Source organism: Balaenoptera borealis, assembly GCF_965194805.1.
Source record: "Balaenoptera borealis genome assembly, chromosome: 19".
In the NCBI taxonomy this organism is placed as follows: domain Eukaryota; kingdom Metazoa; phylum Chordata; class Mammalia; order Artiodactyla; family Balaenopteridae; genus Balaenoptera; species Balaenoptera borealis.
Genome location: NC_138878.1, coordinates 16,305,420 through 16,325,337, shown reverse-complemented (window position 1 = coordinate 16,325,337; position 19,918 = coordinate 16,305,420). Strand labels below are relative to the sequence as shown.

Here is a 19,918-nt window from a genome sequence, read left to right as displayed (position 1 = left end):
AAGCTTAGTTAAATGTCATTTCTGTCATATTTTTTTAAATCAGTGAAAGGTATTTGTTTCTTCTGAGGACTTTAAAGAATGTTTCTAATTTCAAAGCTTTCTATTAAAAGTTTAGTTAGTTCCACATAAAGTATCATCTCTTTTTTGTGGTATTTAAAGCACTAAAATGATAATGATAATTTAAATAATTTCTCGTTTACAAATCTAGAACTAATAGTTCTTAATTTTAAAATACAGTTTAAGAAAGCAGTTTATAAACTATACATGGGTTTCTGTATGTGGTACCATTTAAAACTCCATTTTCATCTTTCCAGTCAAATTAATAATCTAGTTGACCCTTGAACAACACGGGGTCAAGGGGGATAGGGGTACTGTCCCTTAGCACAGTCAAAAATCCATGTATTACTTACTTTGCACTCATCCCTCCTTATCCTTGGCTCTGCATCCACAGATTCAAGCAACCACAAGTTGCATAGTGCTGTAGTATGTATTTATTAAAAAGAATTTGTGAATAAGTGGACCCACGCAGTTCAAACCTGTGTTGTTCAAGGGTAAACTGCACTTGCAAATTCTGTAATATCCAGGAAGATATTATCTGCTATTCTTTTTATCTCGAGTGCTTTGAATATTCATAGTGAACCTTAATGATTACATCAATTCTTGAAAGAAGCCAAATATACAGTTTAAGTTCACCATCATTACTGGCATTTGGCCTAGTAATTGGCTACTGCCAATTAATAAATCTAATAAATCTAAAATTTTTATATTTAGATACAGAACACTATAGATGTGATGCTTTTCTTCACTTATAAATTTAAAAATTATTCTTTTGAGCTTATAAATTTCTGTCAGTAAGTTATAAAAATGGTCTATCAGTTTTCTCTTTGGTGTTGCTGTGCTCTCTGTGGTCACAGAAAAAGCTATGGAAAAATAAAATTCTTTTTGGGGACTTCCCTGGCAGTCCAGTGGTTAAGACTTCACCTTCCAATACAGGTGTGGGTTCGATCCCTGGTCTGGGAGCTAAGATCCCACATGCCTCGTGACCAAAAAAAAACCCAAAACAAAAAACAGAAGCGATATTGTAACAAATTCAATAAAGGCTTAAAATATGGTCCACATCAAAAAAAAAAAAAGAGGGCTTCCCTGGTGGCGCAGCGGTTGGGAATCTGCCTGCCAGTGCAGGGGACACGGGTTCGGGCCCTGGTCCGGGAAGGTCCCACATGCCGCAGAGCAACTAAGCCCGTGCGCCACAACTACTGAGCCCCTGCTCTCTGCAACTAGAGAAAGCCCGCCTGCAGCAATAAAGACCCAACGCAGCCAAAAATAAATAAAAATAAAATAAATAAATTAAAAAAAAAAAAAAAAAGAAAGAAAAATCTTATAAAAATATCAAAAAATAATAAAATTCTTTTAAGTTCAAAGATAAGTTTTTTCATAAAAGAAATAATCAATAAAAATTTATTCACACATTACTTAGGTGAGAAAATAATTTTAAGAGGAAGAAACTTTCAACTTTATGAAGGATTGGTAAGGGATTTAAAAAACAAATTATAAGGTTATAAAATAGAATACATTATGACTATTCTGCTTGGTGAGAAAATGAAAGCAATCATTAAAACATTTTTATGCTGGAGTTTTTTATTTTAATAAGCAGCAATTAAACATAGTCTCTACATTCCTAACAGATAAAGATGGACATTCAAAACCAAAAAGGGATGGGAGGGGTAGTTAGCATATTTTGTTTATAAAGGAATATATAGAGGAGGCAGGATTACATTAGCATTTTAATTCTATGGAATGTCAGTTAAGCTATTTCTTGAAATTTAATAATATATAGATTAAAACGTTTTTGTAAATATTTTAAGAACATTTCTAATATTCCCAGGAATTCCTTGTGCTTTTCTGGGAATGCTTGGAAATGACAAATTACTGTTTAGAAATCTAAAATGTTCTTGCTATTATTTTATGCATTTACTTTTTAATAGATAATATTAAGAATTTGTTATTTTTAGTGAATTTATGGATTAATACACAAGTAGGTAATTTGGCTTATGTATGTTTCAAGAAAGAAAGTTATTAGCGCATTCTTTGTAGAAATAGTGAGTAGTTACCATTAAACTCTTAAGTTACTTCTGAACCTTCCCTGTATCAGTTAATGCTATTATAGTAAGGTATAAATCTTTTTTTTTTTTTAACCTGATATGTGTCCATTATGAACACATTGGTACATTTATTTACCAGTTTAACTTTAATGTAACTCAACATACGTATCAAATATTGGCTTCTCATAAATCAATTTAATTAAAAAATTGAATTTTTACTACATGCAAATCATAGTATGTTAGGTGTCAGGAGGGTCTAAGATGAGAAAGATGTTGTCCATACTCTCTAGGGGCCCATAGTTCTTATCCCTTATTACTTCACCACCTCACCTGGCATTATTAATGCACTTAGGTGATGTCTTGCTAACCAGAATGTAACATGCTTATGTGAAGGGTTTTATACACCATTTTCATCATCATCAGAGGGATAATGATACTATTGTAAAGAGTTTTATGGTTTTAAAAAATTTGTCTTATATTCATTATATTCTTAAAATGAGTAGAACTTTTGTAATTTAGGATCAAACTGAGGTAACCTTTAAAAAGTAATTTTTTTAAAATTAAATGATACTGCTGTCTTTTGACAGAGTTTATGTTTTCAGCTTTATAGTTTTGTGCTAATGAACTTTTTTATTTAGTAAGTATATCCAGGAAACTGCAGGTAAAATATTCATAATGTGTGTTAGGTGTCAAAGGAAAATTATAGAATATTTTAACTTATGTAGGGTATGAGATCACAGTTTGGCATACCTGTCCCAGAACAGATATTTATGTACAGTTATATCAATTGGGTTTTATAACCATGATTTTTAAATAAGATTTGCAAGATAAAATCACACATACTTCAAAGAGCAATGCTAGGTTATATCTTGCATATTAAATTCATAAATATATAACTTGCTTTTGAGTTCATGATTACATTTCACCTAACTTTCCGTCTGTCATGGACAGGGATCCCTGAGATGTTCATATTCTGCATTCTCATGTGCATGGTACTTAGATTCAAAAAGAGTGGGTGGGGGAAAGCTGCTTTATAGAAATACAAGTTCACAGAATTCATGCTGCATGCTTTGTGTGTTCCACTGCAAATACTGCATGCTGCATACTTGTATTTCTCTGAAAATGATGAACATAGGCTCATACACACAAAGACGTTTAGTTTCTTTTTTGCCAATAGTTGGAACAGATGGAGGAATGTTAGACATAATACCTTCTCTATTTTTTCTAAAATGAATTCTGTAATATTTTTCAAAAAATAAGGAAAAACCTTGTTATTTAAACCCAAAGTGGCTACAAATCAGCTCTTAAACTGTCACTGACATTAGTATCTAGATTTTGTAGTTTTTACAAATCTTTTAAAATATTTATTTACTAAGAAAACATTGCATTAATGCATGATACGAAATTGATAAAAAATTTTTCTTTAAATTGGAATGCAGTTTAAAGTGACTGAATTTTCCAATTTCAGCTACTGCATTTGACAAGGATACAAACTGGAAAATGGAACTGGTATCATCTAAATGCTCTAAGTGCTTTAACTCATGGTAGTTGAGAAAAATCTTTCCATGTGGCATTATGTAGATTTCATTATTGATGGCTAATATTAATAACTGTGCTCTTCAGCCTTGACAGCAATGAAAAATTGTGGGTGAATTTAGTTCTTTCAAATGATTTAAGTGTTTTGGTGCATGTTTTCAATTTAAAAATAGATCTTTGGCACTTGGCTTTTGATTATCGAAACATTGGCATTCTGACATTTCACTCTTTATATAATTGATGTGGATGTTGCAGTTCCAATAACTGCACATCACAGTTTTAAGTTTATCACACCACTTTAAAACAGTAGCATACATGGCTATAGATAAAAATTAATTTTAGATTTAAACATATTTTTAGTTGTTTGGCACGTTACCTATTTTCATTTTTGTATGTGTTTATGATCGTAAACCTTTCCTTATCTTATACAAGATAAAATTGTATAGGACTGATAACTTCCAACTTTAACATTATTAGTGTGCCTCTTGATATTATGTTGTTAAGGGTTTAGTAGTAGTATTTTTCAATGAGTTGTTACGCCAGTTGCCACACATTTTGAAAAGATCTACTTTTGACTTTTTTTGTTAGGCATAATAGGTAAATGGTTTTATAAAAAACCTTTTTATAAGAACTAATTCTGGTTCTCTCCAGAGATTTTTTTCTGTTTAACTCTTTTTTGTTAGGCTTCAGCCAATAAAATTTACTGTTACTCATCTGAAGAAATTCCCTTAATAGTTAAAACCAAGGAGGCCTTTTAAAGAGAGAGGAAATGGACAGTGGTAACCAATTGCCAATAAGAAAAATCCATCCAATAATACGTCTTTCTTCTGTTTTTCATTCTGCCATAAAGGATGGATTTATTTATTTTAGAGATCATGGTTTTGAACTGCCACTTCCAACTTCTGGAGACCCTCAGTGGTTAACTTGCTTATCTTCTACAGCCCAGCATGTTCCAAATCAAACCTTCTTCACTTTTATTCTTGTAGATTTTAAAACAATCATAGTGACGGTACCAGTTCCATTTTGCCTCCAATTCAGTTGATTATATATTTTTTCTATTTATTTCTCATTTTATAATTGATATCTGGAATAATCAGCAGCTCTTTTCTCATTTATTTTCTCATATTTTTATTCCAGGATTTGCCTCTGAAGCAGGGAGTGTCTGCATTAAAAATGACCTGTAGTTCTCTGCTTCATAGGTTAGAAACTTATTTTAATATTTTGTGGCTAAGCACAGTCCCACTTTTCAAATTCTATAATGAATTATTTAATTGGCATTGAATGTGGACCACAAGCATATATTTCATATTGGGGTTTTTTTTTTATTATTTTAAATGATTAAAATTCAGTGGAACTATCCAGCTGAGGCAATAAAAGCTTTGTTTTTGCTTTACAGCTTAAAACATTAAATTAGATTTTAAAAAATCTATCAATTATAACACAAGTAAAATAATGCTATTTGGGCATTTTTAAAAATTGCATTTTTTAGGCCTTATGTTGCTTGAAGCATTTATATTCTAAAACTTAACCAAATTCCAACTATTCATTTTGGGGAAAAACAATCAGTTCACAAATCACATTTTCAATGGGACTGCTAGCCAGCATAGGTGAAAACATGTATAGTGTATTTACTCTTAAATTGTACACTGCAGATGCTTCTTCAGCTCCCTCCTCTTCCTCCATGGGCGGTGCTTGCAGCTCCTTTACCACCTCTTCCAGCCCTACCATTTATTCTACCTCAGTCACCGACAGCAAGGCTATGCAAGTGGAGAGCTGCTCCTCAGCCTTGGGGGTAAGTAACCGAGGGGTAAGTGAAAAGCAGTTAACCAGTAACACAGTTCAGCAGCATCCATCAACACCGAAGAGGCACACAGTCTTGTACATCTCACCACCACCTGAGGACTTGCTGGATAACAGTCGGATGTCCTGCCAGGATGAGGGGTGTGGATTGGAATCTGAGCAGAGCTGCAGTATGTGGATGGAGGATTCCCCCTCCAACTTCAGTAACATGAGCACCAGTTCCTACAATGATAACACTGAGGTACCTCGTAAATCACGAAAACGAAATCCAAAGCAGAGGCCGGGGGTCAAACGACGAGATTGTGAAGAATCTAATATGGATATATTTGATGCCGACAGTGCCAAAGCACCTCACTATGTGCTTTCTCAGCTTACCACGGACAACAAAGGCAACTCAAAAGCAGGAAATGGGTTGGTATTCACATTTTTTTAAAGTTCTCTCACCATTATGCAAAACAAAAAAATAAATCATTCCTCATTTTTCTTAATTGCTCGGCTCAAGTTTGCATCTAAAGCAAAGATACTAGTATTATCATTGAAATAACATGAAAATTTTAACTTAAAATTATCAGGTTTCACTAGAGAAGAAAATAAAATACCGGTAGATTTTACCAATAGTTATCTTAGTATGGGTATGATTTAGTAGAAAATGAAAATAATCTGTTTAGAAATAATTTTTTAATTTCAAATGGACTGATACTTTAAAAGAATTTTAAAATATTTTTATTCATAGAAATAACTAGTGATGCAATGACTCTAGCTAAAACAAACATTTACAGAGGGCTAGTTTGTATTCCCTTTCACGTTGTCTCCCCATATGATTCAGTCATTTTCCATTTTTATGAAGATTTTAGACTTTATTTCCCTTTTTTCTTTTATTTGATGAAAACAAGAAAAACTAAATTGATAGTTTGATTATCAACTTAGATTCATGTATTTATTTTAAGCTTTTTCTTTAATGTATTATGCCAATTCAGCATTTTTAAAAAAATATATGTATCACTTTTTTTTTTTTTCTGTGATTCTGGGTTATATATCTAAAGGGTGATAGAACAGGATCATGGTGCCTGTTTGAGTTTTCATTCATCTCTGCCAGTTCACAGCACTCACTAAATATATTTCAATAGCTATATTACAGAATATTCACTTCTGAAGTACAGAATACTATGACTTATTTTTAACTTTCTAATTCCTTTAATACTTTTATTGTAACATTTAATTGCTAGTCTTTTGATTAGATTTTCCTACAGTATAGTCAACATAGTTTGAAAGAATTTAACTCACTGGATCTTGAGAGATTACTTTTTTGGGTGGCAGGGTATGTATGGTCCTTTAGTTGACCCAGGATCTCCTACAATTTCAGGTTGTCACAGAATATGATGGAGATGCTTTTGATTGTTTCACTATTTGATTACATCATTGGTATATTTTAAGTTAAAAATCTGGTTGAGAGTTATAGAGAATATTCTTAATGTGTATTAAACTTGTCCTTAAATATTTTCTCAGTATATTTTTAAAGTAATATCTACCATTTAAGTAATGATTATTCTATACTACTTTCTTCTCTACTTTCATTTAAAACTCCTTTGGGGTGATAATAGTAAATTAAAATGCACATTTAAATATTTTTCATTTTTAGAAAGTCCAGATTAGGAAATTATCTAAAAGAAAACAACATATACCCTTTCCTAAAGTGTTGCCATTAGCAGAGTCAACAATATCTGTAGAACTGTTACCTATAGAAAAATGCTCTGAAATGCAGTAGCACAGATTTAAAAGGCTCATATGTGTCTATCATTAAATACAGGTATGTGTTTATTCGGGCTTCTGTGGAGAAAGTGTTTTTTTTTTTTTAAGTTCCGTAAGAGAGATTTTCATTTTTATACTGAAATAAATGTTAAAGTTCAGAATGAAGAACAAATAAAATTTTGACTTACAGTTAGTCAACACACATGATTTGCAGTTGCTGTTAAAGAGATATTTTGACCTCCATCTTTTCTGCTTCTGCTTTTGTATGATAGATATATCTTAGAAATGATTTGAGGTTACCCAGGGAAAGTATAATAACATTTGTCAAGACAAAATCTCTCATGAAATAATTCATGGAACAGAAACTCATCAAGCAGCAGAAGAAATGTCCAGCTTCTTAGGTAATGGAAAAATATTTGACACTAGCATATGAAAATGATAGAAGAAGTTTAAACTTTGAATTTATAAGAACTATATTAAGGAAAGGATAAAACCATATATAAATATAGAAAAATAGGCCTTTGAAAACAATCGTTAAGGGGATCTCAAACTAAAGTTCTATGTTCTTCAATAAGAAAGATGTTAGAAACATGAAAGAAATTTTGCCATAAAATTTCTATTTATATAATGCTAAATTATAGAAAATGTACCCTCAAATATGTTGAGTACAGCAGTTTTTATTGATCTTCAAGATGGAAATAGCATTTTTATATAAATAAAATGTTATATGAAAGAGTTTATTAAGAGAACAAAATCATTTTTTAAAAACTACTCAGTATTTAAACATTCCTAGCCATATTTTTCTTAAATTCTTCACCCAAATGTCCTGAGAATCAGTAGCCAATGTCTCTTTAGATATTCCTAGAAATTAAGATATGATGTCACCTGCACGTGAAACCTGTTTTAGGCATTTTATAGTGAAAATTATTTTTGTGACAGGCAACCAGAAGGATGTGCAGCACAAAGGAAATTAGTGTCATTTTAAGTTCTGAATAGAATATTCCAAGACAGTGGATTTTCTTTTTAGATAGTCACTTAGAAGTAAAATCCCATACAATTAGCTGCTGTTTTCTTGTTTTTTCCTTAAGCCATAATGCATTAAAAATTAGTAATTTGAATGACTGCTTTTCTAAGAATTAGTTGATGTTTTTATTGTTTTACACAGGTAGGGATCTAAATATGTATGTATTCCATTTTTACATTTAAGCCTAGAGAATAAAGTTAGTTTTAAGGGCTTTTAAAAGTATCATTTCAGAAATTGTTTGATATTACATGTGCTATTCTTCTTTAAGCCATAATGTGTATACTTTATCAACTTAAAGTTTTCATCCCAAGTGAAATATTTTGTTTTATTGAAATAGTAAAACTCAATATCATCTATTTACCCTCATAAATATTAGCTTGGCCAGCATAAATGAATACAAAAGCCACATCTTGCCAAATTAATGATATGCTAAATTTTCCTTATTTTTCAGACTAAAGTGTTCCCTCTTCTATTATAAAATTAATAGTTATTAATTACAAACATTTGAAAAATGCAGAAAAATAGAAGAAAATAAATAACCTATAATCTAATAAATCAATACAACTATTAGATTTTGCTGTTTTTTCTTTTAGTCCCTTTCAGTGCATATTTAGGGAATGTTTTTACATAGTTTAAGTAAGTGAATATTTTTGCTGTGATTTTTTTTAATGAGTATAAAACAGTATCATTATAGAATTTTGTATGCAAAGTACTGCACATTGTATTCAGTGCAAATATTTGAATTTCTACCCAGACCGATGAAAAAATAGGATTTATTGCCCTTTGTTCTGACTTTGACTTGATACTTTTGTTCATAGAATTTATTCTTCCAGGGCCTTTTAAATTACTTACACAGGTAATCTTTGACTTAATTATGTCAAACTTCATCAACAAGTTTGCCTTCATCAACAAATACTTTTTCAGCCTCTTTTGTTTCAGGAATTGTGCAAGGTTTAGGGAATATGAAGATGATTGAGCAAAGTACTTCCCTTCAGAACCCTTCCCTCTCACCCAGTCAGTCTTACTGCATACCTTACTGCATCCTAGCCATGGATTCACCCCAATCCCAAATTCCATTGAGAACATAGCCTTTTCCCTCTTTATTATTGATGACTGAGTCAACAACTTGGTTAGAAATGAAGAGGTAAACATTAGAGCTGCTTAAGATTTAAGGCTGCTTAGCCACCATTGCTCCTCTATGTTTGAAGTCATAATATTTCTCCTAGGACCTGTTTGCTTTTGGACAGGATTTTGTCCACAGTCATCTCTTGGCTCCTTTATTTTCAATGTGAGTGTAAACTTAGGACTGGGAAAGTCATACAGAAAGCATTATAGGCCCTGACTCTATTTTTAAATATACATAGGTAATTTTTAAACTAATAATATTGTTTTCTATTTATTTTTATCACATATTTACAGTACTTCAGATTAAATGTGTTGACCTGAAGTCCTAACCACCATTTGAAATATTTTTCTTTGAACATACATTCTGCATAGCAAATGCATGATATACAAATAAACATTAGAAACCCAATTTAAAAAAATAAGTTAGATTGCCTATCTGTAAAGCCCAGATTATAAATTTTTTATATGCTAAGGGCTTTAATTATTTAATTAATCACAAATTAAAATACTCTGAAAAATTTAACTTCTGGGAAAGATTGTTTAGAGTAAAGCTAATTTCCAAATAAAAATTGAATCACTGATTTTTTTTTTTTTTTTTTTTTAGTATAATTTTCTCAGTTTGATGTACTGAGGAAAATATCCAAAAGAATATGTACATGTTCCTTCAGTTTCTTTAAGGCCTTTTGTGTTTTTTTGTTTGTTTGTGTCTTTGTGCTACCCCCACTTTTCTTTTGCTTTGTAAGTCCTATTAGAAAATAATAGTAATCTTGTAGCTTTATGTAACACTCACACATATATGTAATTTTTAAACTTTATTTTGAATGAAGTGCAATGTGAAAGGTTATAGTGACATTAGCTATTGTCTTTCCTGTTATTCTTGGTTTATTGCATTCAGTCTTCCTTCCTCCTGCCACACATATGCATTCTTTGTCATCCCTGTCCAACTTTATCACAAAATTTTATTTTCAACTTTTTTTAATTGAAGTATAGTTGATTTACAGTGTTGTGCCAATCTCTGCTATACAGCAGAGTGACTTAGTTATATACATATATACATTCTTTTTAATTACAAAATTTTTAAAGATACTTTACTTATGGAATGTAGTATCCCTTAGGCTGTCTTTTATTTTGTCAGTAAGATAATCCGTTGTTTTTAATGTTATTGCCTATTCTCTTTCTTCCTTTATCTTAGATGACTTTTGTAGAAAACTCTTTTTGATACTTTTTCCACTTTGTGCTTTGACTTCTCAGAACATTGGAAAACCAAAAAGGAACTGGAGTGAAGAAGAGCCCTATGTTGTGCGGACAGTATCCTGTTAAAAGTGAGGGAAAGGAGCTGAAGATAGTTGTACAACCTGAGACCCAGCACAGAGCTCGGTACCTAACTGAGGGTAGTCGTGGCTCAGTAAAGGACAGAACACAGCAAGGCTTTCCTACAGTAAAGGTACTTATTTTAGTTAGCAATATATGAAGAATTTTATCTACTTTTACTTATTATTTTGTTTTTAACCAAAAAAGAGCTGCCTAAAATAAAACTAATAGCTGTGTATATTAGAAATTAAAGTACAAGTCTGACTGAATTATAGGCCAAATATTATTACTCTGATGTCCTTTGAATTTTAGTTTAAATGAAAGGAGAGATGAAAATGTGTTCTAACAAGTAAAATATATGGCAATCATGAATTATCTTCCCTTTATATTTGACATTGGTAGCAACTGTTTTAGATTCTTCCCAAACCTTATATTTAAGAAGAAATTTTAAAGTGAGTCCAAAGAAATATTGTAGAAATTATCTTGGACTTAGAAAATAAGGTTTTTGAGATGGCTAAAGCAATCAGGACTACTCAACTCAGAAAAGAATTGGTTGATAGGTAACTTAAGTCTTCAGTTTAAAAAACAGGGTATCAGTTGAGTCTTTATCTTTTCAGAACTTAGACTAAAAGAAAAAAGAGGGGGCACTTAAATTTTAGCACCTGGGATACCGTATTAAAAAGACTATTTCTCTTCGAAGACAAACCAAAAGAAGTGGAGTAGGGGATGTTTATTTAACAAATGTTCCTACCCCTTGCAAAATACTAAACAGGGAGGAATTTTGGCTAGTCACATGGTAGATTCTTGTAAATACAGTTTGTGTAAATGTGTTAGTTGAACAATATTTAATTGAACTGCCTTTCGTTTTATACTGGAAAGAAATAATGGTAGAAACTTGGGATCAAGAAGCTTACTCATGACCATTATACGGTTTGTTAATAGTCACATGTACAGTATCATTCCTACCCCTCTACTACTCACCACACCAATCCTTCTTCAGTCCCCCAATCTTAGGACAAGTAACAGGCAAGTGAGAAATTTAAGTTATGCTTTGTATAAATATTTGTCTAACCAGACATTTTGATAGTTTGGTAAATATTTTTAACCTAATTGCTCCGGCTTTAAGTTATGCTTTGTCTAAATACTTGTCTGCAGAAGTAGTTAGATTAATTGCCTGTGATAAGGAGTGAATTGGCTGATCTTAAAAGTTTATTTATTCACTCATTCAGCAAATACCGTACCCTTCTATGTGCCAGACACTGTTCTAAGGTACTGCTAACAGTTTGGGTAGACTGCTTATTTGCTGCTTATTTGACTCATTATGATGATACTCATAGATACAGAGATACAGTTATTCTTGGATAGAAAAGATATATGAGTTTTTTTTAAGCGCTTTGATGTGGATTGTACAAGTTATTTTGTGATTTTCTGCATTCTGTATTAGCAGCTTCAGTGTTTACAAACCTTATCAAGAACCAGCATTGGAAACATTTGTTCCCAAGTGTTCTTTTAAATATTTATTTATTCTTCAGCATACAAATTATAATTTAATTTATGAAGGCTTGCTAGAGATCTGTAATGACCCATAGGTCCTGGTTTGAACCAGCAGTTTTTCAGACCATAATGTTTTGGCCCAGGATTTTGTGATGTTGTATATATGTATCTAGTCTATGAAAATGAGCTCCATCCCCCTAGTATTTATATAGCTGCACTTCAAACACTTTCCTACTCAAACAGCTTTAACAGAGTAAAAATTTAGTAGATGTACTCTCATTTGATGATGATAATGATGCCACTAGCACAGTTTAGTGAATTTTCCATTAGTGGTGGTGGTAAATCCTGAGTGACCCACGTGCTTTGGCAGTCCGTAAATTTATAAATACCTTAAAGGATTGTGTATTCATTCTCATCTGGTTGTACAAATTAATTACAAATGATAATTTATCATTAAACATCTAAAATTTTAATTAAAATGTGATTATTGCAGAACTAAAACTTAGAGTTTTCTGCAAAAATTTAGCCAATTTTCCTTTATGAAAATATTTTACCTCTGTTTTTCTGGAAGACTTGTTATTTCTTTATTGAATCCAGTTATAAATATAATAATATAGGACTTGGTCTTAAATGTTTGATTTTACAATTAGATTATTTGAAATGCTGATTAGTGTTTATGCTCCATGTTATCTCACTCCAGCTGGAAGGCCATAATGAGCCAGTAGTGTTGCAGGTGTTTGTGGGCAATGACTCTGGTCGAGTGAAACCACATGGATTTTATCAGGCCTGCAGGGTAACTGGGCGAAATACAACTCCCTGCAAAGAAGTGGACATTGAAGGCACTACTGTTATAGAAGTCGGCCTTGATCCGAGCAACAATATGACACTAGCGTGAGTACTTAGTAAAAATATTTTTTGTTAATTCATTACACTTTTGCAGTAGGCAGGAAAATTTTTTAGTTTCTAATGTATAAAAGATGTTGAGTATTGTATTAAAATGTTTTAAACATAACAAATAAAAATAATAGTTTATTGCAGAATGGTAATGGGTGAAAACGAACTCTTTTGCCCTTTGCTAGAGAATTCCCATAGTGAAAGACAAGGATATAAAAGGCAGGTGGAATGCTGGCTTTTTGGAAAATAATACAGACTTATATGTTGGAATTAATAATATTAACATTAAAAAATAAAATTACAAACAATTTGATTTGCTTTCCTAAATTCTCTTTTGTTAGTGTTTGCAGTAGAAACTGACAGAGATCATTCATGGTGCCTTGACCCATCTTGGTATGAAAAAGCATATTGCTGGTCTAAATTTACCTTCTGTTTCTGTTTTCCTATGTTAAAAAAAAATTATGTCCTGAGACTACCTATTTTTCATCTTATGCATTTTCATTTCCTGAAATATATTAGAAATGATTTAAATTAATTTTTTTTCCTTAATCCTTTTATTAAGGACCTTTAATTCTAACGGTAACCGTAACAGCAGCAAATATTGATATGGGATAGACCTGTTTTGTAATTATCCGTATTGGATAGCTAAAGACTTTTCTCTACTTGGTTTTCAGGTTTGTTTTGTTTTGTTTTGTTTTGTTTGGAAAACCATTTGAATAAGTTAGTAAGAGTATAGTTGGAAAAGGGAAATTTTGAAACATATTTAGTGAAGGTTATTTATTTTTAACTTTTGAAATTGTAAAAATAAATGTATATGGTGGAAGATAGGGAGTTACTGATTATAAAAATAGTAATTATTCCTTATAAGTTGAAAATACAGATTAATAAAAATCTCAATAAAATTGAGTAGTAATAAAAAGCTAAAAAAAAACCCCTCAAACTCCAACTTCCAACTTAATAGAACTAATTACTGTTTTGACATTTATTTTTTCCATCCTTTTTTCTGATAAAATTGCGATGATACTCTACTCACTGCTTTGTAACCTGCTCTTCACTTATCATGAGCATTTTCCCATAACATTAAATATTATTTATAACATATGTTTTAATGGCTGTGCAGCGTTAACATTTTGGGGGGAGACAGTTACTAATTTTTTTCAAGTAAAATCCATTTCTTTATTTTAATATCTGAATTAGGTGCAAAAAGAAAGAGGATAAATTTAATTTTTTAAAGCAAAAATACCTCTTTTAAACCATTACTTATGTTCAGATTTTGAAATAGTGATTTTAATTCTGTACTATTTTTTCCATTATTATTATAAATGAAAAGTTGACAAGATGAGAAGTTATGAATATTCAGAACTTACCCTTCTCTGTTTTTTGAATTTGGAACCATATAATTATATTACATACTCAAAAATTAACAAGGAAGCAAATTATTTTTAAAAAGAAAACTTGTTTGATTAAGAATATTGTGCTATTTATACAACAGAAAATATCAGTTAATATATTTTTTCTGTATTAGGGTGGACTGCGTAGGGATATTGAAATTGAGGAATGCTGATGTTGAAGCCAGAATAGGAATTGCTGGTTCCAAGAAAAAAAGCACTCGTGCCAGATTGGTTTTTCGAGTTAATATCACAAGGAAAGATGGCTCCACTTTGACACTGCAAACACCCTCTTCTCCGATTTTATGTAGTAAGTAAGAAAATATGGAGATATTAAATATATGGAATTTTTTTCCCTTTTCTGTTAATCTTTTGATATCTCTAAATATCAGTTGTTTTTCATACTCCAGCTTGTGATCACGAAAAATTTGAAACATTTTCAAAGCTATAGTTAAATTTTCTAGGTTAAATTAAAGGTGGGTAATTTCTAATAAAATTCAAAAGGAATGTAGCATTTTGTAGTTTCCTCTTATCCTATACTGATTTAAAAAGTAATTTGGGGCTTCCCTGGTGGTGCAGTGGTTGAGAATCTGCCTGCCAATGCAGGGGACACAGGTTCGAGCCCTGGTCTGGGAGGATCCCACACGCCGCGGAGCGGCTGGGCCTGTGAGCCACAACTACTGAGCCTGCGCGTCTGGAAACTATGCTCCGCAACAAGAGAGGCCGCGACAGTGAGAGGCCTGCGCACCGCGATGAGGAGTGTGACCCCCACTTGCCGCAACTAGAGAAAGCCCTCGCGCGGAAACGAGGACCCAACACAGCCAAAAATAAATAAATTAATTAAAAAAAAAAAAGTAATTTGAACAGTTTGCCTGAAGTAAATTGCAAAGGCACAGGATTTTCACAGCATCTTCATAGTGTGATAAATCGCTGTGATTCTAAGTGTTTTGTATTAGAATGTAAGAAACAATAAGGTAAGCAGAACTTTGTAAATATATAGCAGTTGTAGTTCTGATTACAAATTAAAGTATTATAGTATAGTGGGAAATGAAATTCTTACTTTGCTAACCTTGGCATAGAAAGTAAATGATGTGTGTGTGTAATTTTTTTTTTTTGGCTGTGTTGGGTCTTTGTTGCTGTGCATGGGCTCTTCTCTGGTTGCGCAGAGCGGGGGCCACTCTTTGCTGCAGTGCGCGGGCTTCTCATTGCGGTGGCTTCTCTTGTTGTGGAGCATGGACTCTAGGCGCACGGGCTTCAGTAGTTGTGGCATGTGGCCTCAGTAGTTGTGGCTCGTGGGCTCTAGAGTGCAGGCTCAGTAGTTGTGGCTCGCGGGCTGTAGAGCACAGGCTCAGTAGTTGTGGCGCACGGGCTTAGTTGCTCCGCGGCATGTGGGATCTTTCCGGACCAGGGATTGAATCTATGTCCCCTGCATTGGCAGGCGGATTCTCAACCACTGCACCACCAGGGAAGTCCATGTGTGTGTATTTAAATTCAGTCATGTTGTATGTGCTTCAAGATATAGTCTGGTTTCCCTGTAATGAGTATTATTACAAGTAATAAATAGGAAAACTTTTTCCTTTGTACATCCCTTAAGAAGATTTTCATTAACTATTATTTTCTTTGGCCTTGCTTCTGAATTCAAAAGAGCAGAAGAGACTGAGTTCCATTCACTTGAACTTCCTGTTGGGTCGTTATGGGTATTATGACCTTGGTACCTCCAGGATACCTACAAAGCCTTTGTTATTTAATTGTAGCTTAGTTTTGTCAAATTATTCACCCTTGGTAAATCTTATTTTTCCCTTCCTTTCTAATTCATCTCAGAAGTGACTATACCCCTACGTTAGCTTGGCAAACACCCTAATTTTAAAAAGAAAGTAGTAAATATCTTTCTGATCTCAAGAGAGCTCATTTGGGGCTTCCCTGGTGGCACAGTGGTTGAGAATCCGAGCCCTGGTCTGGGAAGATCCCACATGCCACGGAGCTACTAAGCCTGTGCGCCACAACTACTGAGCCCACGTGCCACAACTACCGAGGCCACGCGCCTAGAGCCCGTGCTGCGCAACAAGAGAAGCCACTGCAATGAGAAGCCCGCGCACCGCAACAAAGAGTAGCCCCCGCTCACCGCAACTAGAGAAAGCCCACGCGCGGCAACAAAGACCCAATGCAGCCAAAAATTTTTTAAAAAACAAAATAAAAATAAAGAGAGCTCATTTGGATTTCTCTATTTTTCATTATTATGAAAAATTTGTTTTGATACTAGTATTTCCTTGGGCTATTTCTGGATAATGTTCAGTTATAAATATGCTGCTTTTAAAGTTTCTAGATTCCATGTCCATTCTATTATGTTCAGATAGGGACAGAATAAATAATCTGTAGATGGTTTATTGAGTTATAAAGCTTTTCTAATTTAGGTGCTAATTTACTATAAATCACAATATGTCTCAACTTGAATATTATTAGGATGGAGTTTCAATTTTAGTGGGGCATGTGCAGTTCTTCTTTTATATGATCTAATACTTTGAGCATGACCATAGCCACTCTATGTTCCATTATGGGTTTATGGTTTGTGTTTATTTCCGTGAATATAACCTTTTTGGCAGGTTTGAGCAGTTGGGGTAGAATGAGAGGTAAAAAGGAAATAGGTTAGTAAGAAGGGTTAGAATTGGAATGGGAGGTAGAAGGAAACAGGAAGATGAGAGGGAGGTAGAAAAGGAAGAGGGGCCAAAAGGTTCTAGAGGTGGAAGGGAGGAGAGGAAACAGATACTTGATCTTCCATCTAGAGACACTCAGTGGAAAGAAGGCCTAATGCCAGAATTCATGTTGTGCCTTGTGACCTTAGAAAAACAGTCCTGCTTCTACTTGTTGGTTTAACAGTGGCCATTGGATCCATTGTCTTTTTGTTTGTTGTTAAGGGGATAGAAGAATCATCCCCTTTTATATTCTTCACACCTTTAGATGTCTCCAGACAATACATATATACTAGATCAAATTAAGAATATCAATTTTCATACTTTTTTAGAATCCACCCTTCTATAATAATTTTTTTAATGTGGCAAAATTAATCATAGCTTTCTTCAATATAATGTATTTTAGATTTTGTCTTACTAATGCTTATTGTATTAAATCTTACTGAATTTAACGAGTTCCTACTTTCCTTATTTCTAGCTCTTCCACAACTTTAGAGAAGGGATAATATCATTGAGTAAATTTTTCTTCTCTTTACAGACATTAAAAAGCCTTACTAATTCTTTTGACAGGTTGAAATATTTGCTTTGTTATTTTTCAGTATTCAGATGTTCATTAATTTTTTTCAGCTTTTTTTTTTTTTTTTTTTTTGGCTGTGTTGGGTCTTTGTTGCTGCGCGAGGGCTTTCTCTAGTTGTGGCGAGCAGGGGCTGCTCTAGGCATGCGGGCTTCAGTAGGTGTGGCATGAGGGCTCAGTAGTTGTGGCTCGCAGGCTTTAGAGCGCAGGCTCAGTAGTTGTGACGAACGGGCTTAGTTGCTCCACGGCATGTGGGATCTTCCCGGACCAGGGCTCAAACCCATGTCCCCTGCGTTGGCAGGCGGATTCTTAACTACTGCACCACCAGGGAAGTCCCTCAGCTTTATTTTTGAGGCCGCTATTTGAACAGCATCTAAAAGCACATTGTTTTTTATAATACCAGAAAGGTGCCTGCTTTTTTTGTTACAGTTTTTTAAAGCAATGTGATCACTTTCAAGAGTCAGCTTACTAATTACTTAAAGATAAAAATAAAACAGTTAATGCGTAAATAATCCTGATTTCAGTTCTGTTTAGTATGGAGTATGTCCTGTTAGGTAACCATTAAACTTTTTAATAGAAAAGACCTTTTAAGGTCAAAAGTTAGAAGTTAAATTATCTTGAACAGACTAGTTCTTTGTGTAATGTAAATACAAATATATGAAAGATAAATACACATTGTACCTTCAGAGGGGCCTCATTTGGCCATCTTAAGCCTTTAATACATAAAAGGAAAAAATGAGGTAGGAAAAAAGTTTTGATAATCATGAGTGAAGTGGAATTTCCATATAGTATTTTGAAAGTTGGGGGGAAAGGTTATAGACTTTCCATTCATTTTGTTAATACAATATGTGCATATAATTTTGCACCTCTTATTGTTTTCTAATCAAAATAATATCTATCATATTTTTCTTGAATGTTGTATAAAAACAAGTATCTAGTTCCAGTGTTACTCCAAAAAGTTATAAATTCACTTAATTAAGTTCACTTAATTCTCTAAAAGGATATGTAATTACCAGTGTATGACCAGTAACTGTTTCCATTCTGTTCATACATTAACCCTGTGGGTTCCAGACAGTATATATGTTTATACAATCACAATTTCTTTTAAACTCAGACATTGCTGAAAATATTATTTGCCATTCAGATATTGAATTAGGATAAGATACTTGTTTGTATTAACAAGTGAGGCTAAATGGTGCTACAGTAACAACCAACCAAAAAAATCTAAGTGGCTTACACAACAAAGTTTTACTTCTTCCTCATTTTATGATAATATTGGGTGTAGTTTGGAAGCAGCTCCATTTTCTTCACTCTGGGAACCAGGCTTTAGAAGCTGCCCCTTTCTGGGATATTGCCATTTTTGTAGTGGAGGAAGATGGTAGAACCACGTGGGGCTCTTAAAGCCTGGAAGTGGCACATTAATTACTTCAGTTCACATTTCGTTATACGAACAAGTCACATGGCCAGTCCTTACATGAGTGGAGCAAGAATGACGTTGAGTGGAGTAAGAGCCTTCCCACAAGGAACGGCAGGCCTAGGGAAAGAGGGGCAGTAAATATTTTGACAAGGATAATTTCCCATATTACTTTCTTGTAAAGATAAAATTAAGTATTAAATATGTAAGTATTTAATGAGAAAAAAACTTAAACTTTTCCTAAAGTTTAATAGACTATCTCATTAATTTAGAAGTTGATAAGTTATACAGCCATGTTAAAGTTTACCTTTGCAGTATATATGTTGTTAGGGTGTACTAAAACAACAAATAGTGTATTCTATTTCAAAGTGCTTAATCTTAAGGAAGCAGGTTTTTGAGTACCTAAAAGGTATGTATTTGCATTAACCAGTATCCCAGAGAGTATTCTGGTGGAAAACTAGTCCTTAGGCGTCAATATGGAAGAATGTTTCTGGAGTCAAATATGTTGGGGGGACTGTGTACTATACCCACTTCTTGGATATTTACAGTGTACATCAGAATGTGAAATGCTTGGAGAAATCCTATTGTTCATTTAGCTTTGCTTAACTCAGTAATTCCCAGATACACTTACTTTGGAACCTGTTTTACTAAGCAGTACATATTAAATTTTCTTAAGGAAATCATGACATGAGGAAGTTGGTAGGCCAATTACAATTTCTTAGATCTGGCTCCTGCTCAGTACTAGTCAGCCTCTTTGTTAATTGTACTAGTGGTTAGTTAGTCTTTGTAATTGAAAAACAAGTGCATTTTATCTTTAACC

General features: G+C 33.1%; 1 protein-coding gene across 12 annotated transcripts in view; it reads left to right on the top strand.

Annotated features, from left to right (window-relative positions):
- Positions 1–19,918, top strand: part of NFAT5 (nuclear factor of activated T cells 5) — a gene marked incomplete at its 5' end in the record, with an annotated part of 207,370 nt that overhangs the window by 155,833 nt on the left and 31,619 nt on the right. For 8 of the 12 annotated variants that reach the window (XM_082369762.1, XM_082369758.1, XM_082369767.1 and 5 more), the window contains 4 exons: positions 5,291–5,849; positions 10,588–10,780; positions 12,842–13,032; positions 14,561–14,733. In XM_082369762.1, coding sequence (XP_082225888.1) covers positions 5,291–5,849; positions 10,588–10,780; positions 12,842–13,032; positions 14,561–14,733 — 1,116 coding nt within the window. Of the gene's footprint in view, positions 1–4,775; positions 4,838–5,290; positions 5,850–5,886; positions 7,589–10,587; positions 10,781–12,841; positions 13,033–14,560; positions 14,734–19,918 lie in introns of those variants that run through there. The other 4 variants (XM_082369769.1, XM_082369760.1, XM_082369759.1 and 1 more) reach the window with 2 other exon arrangements.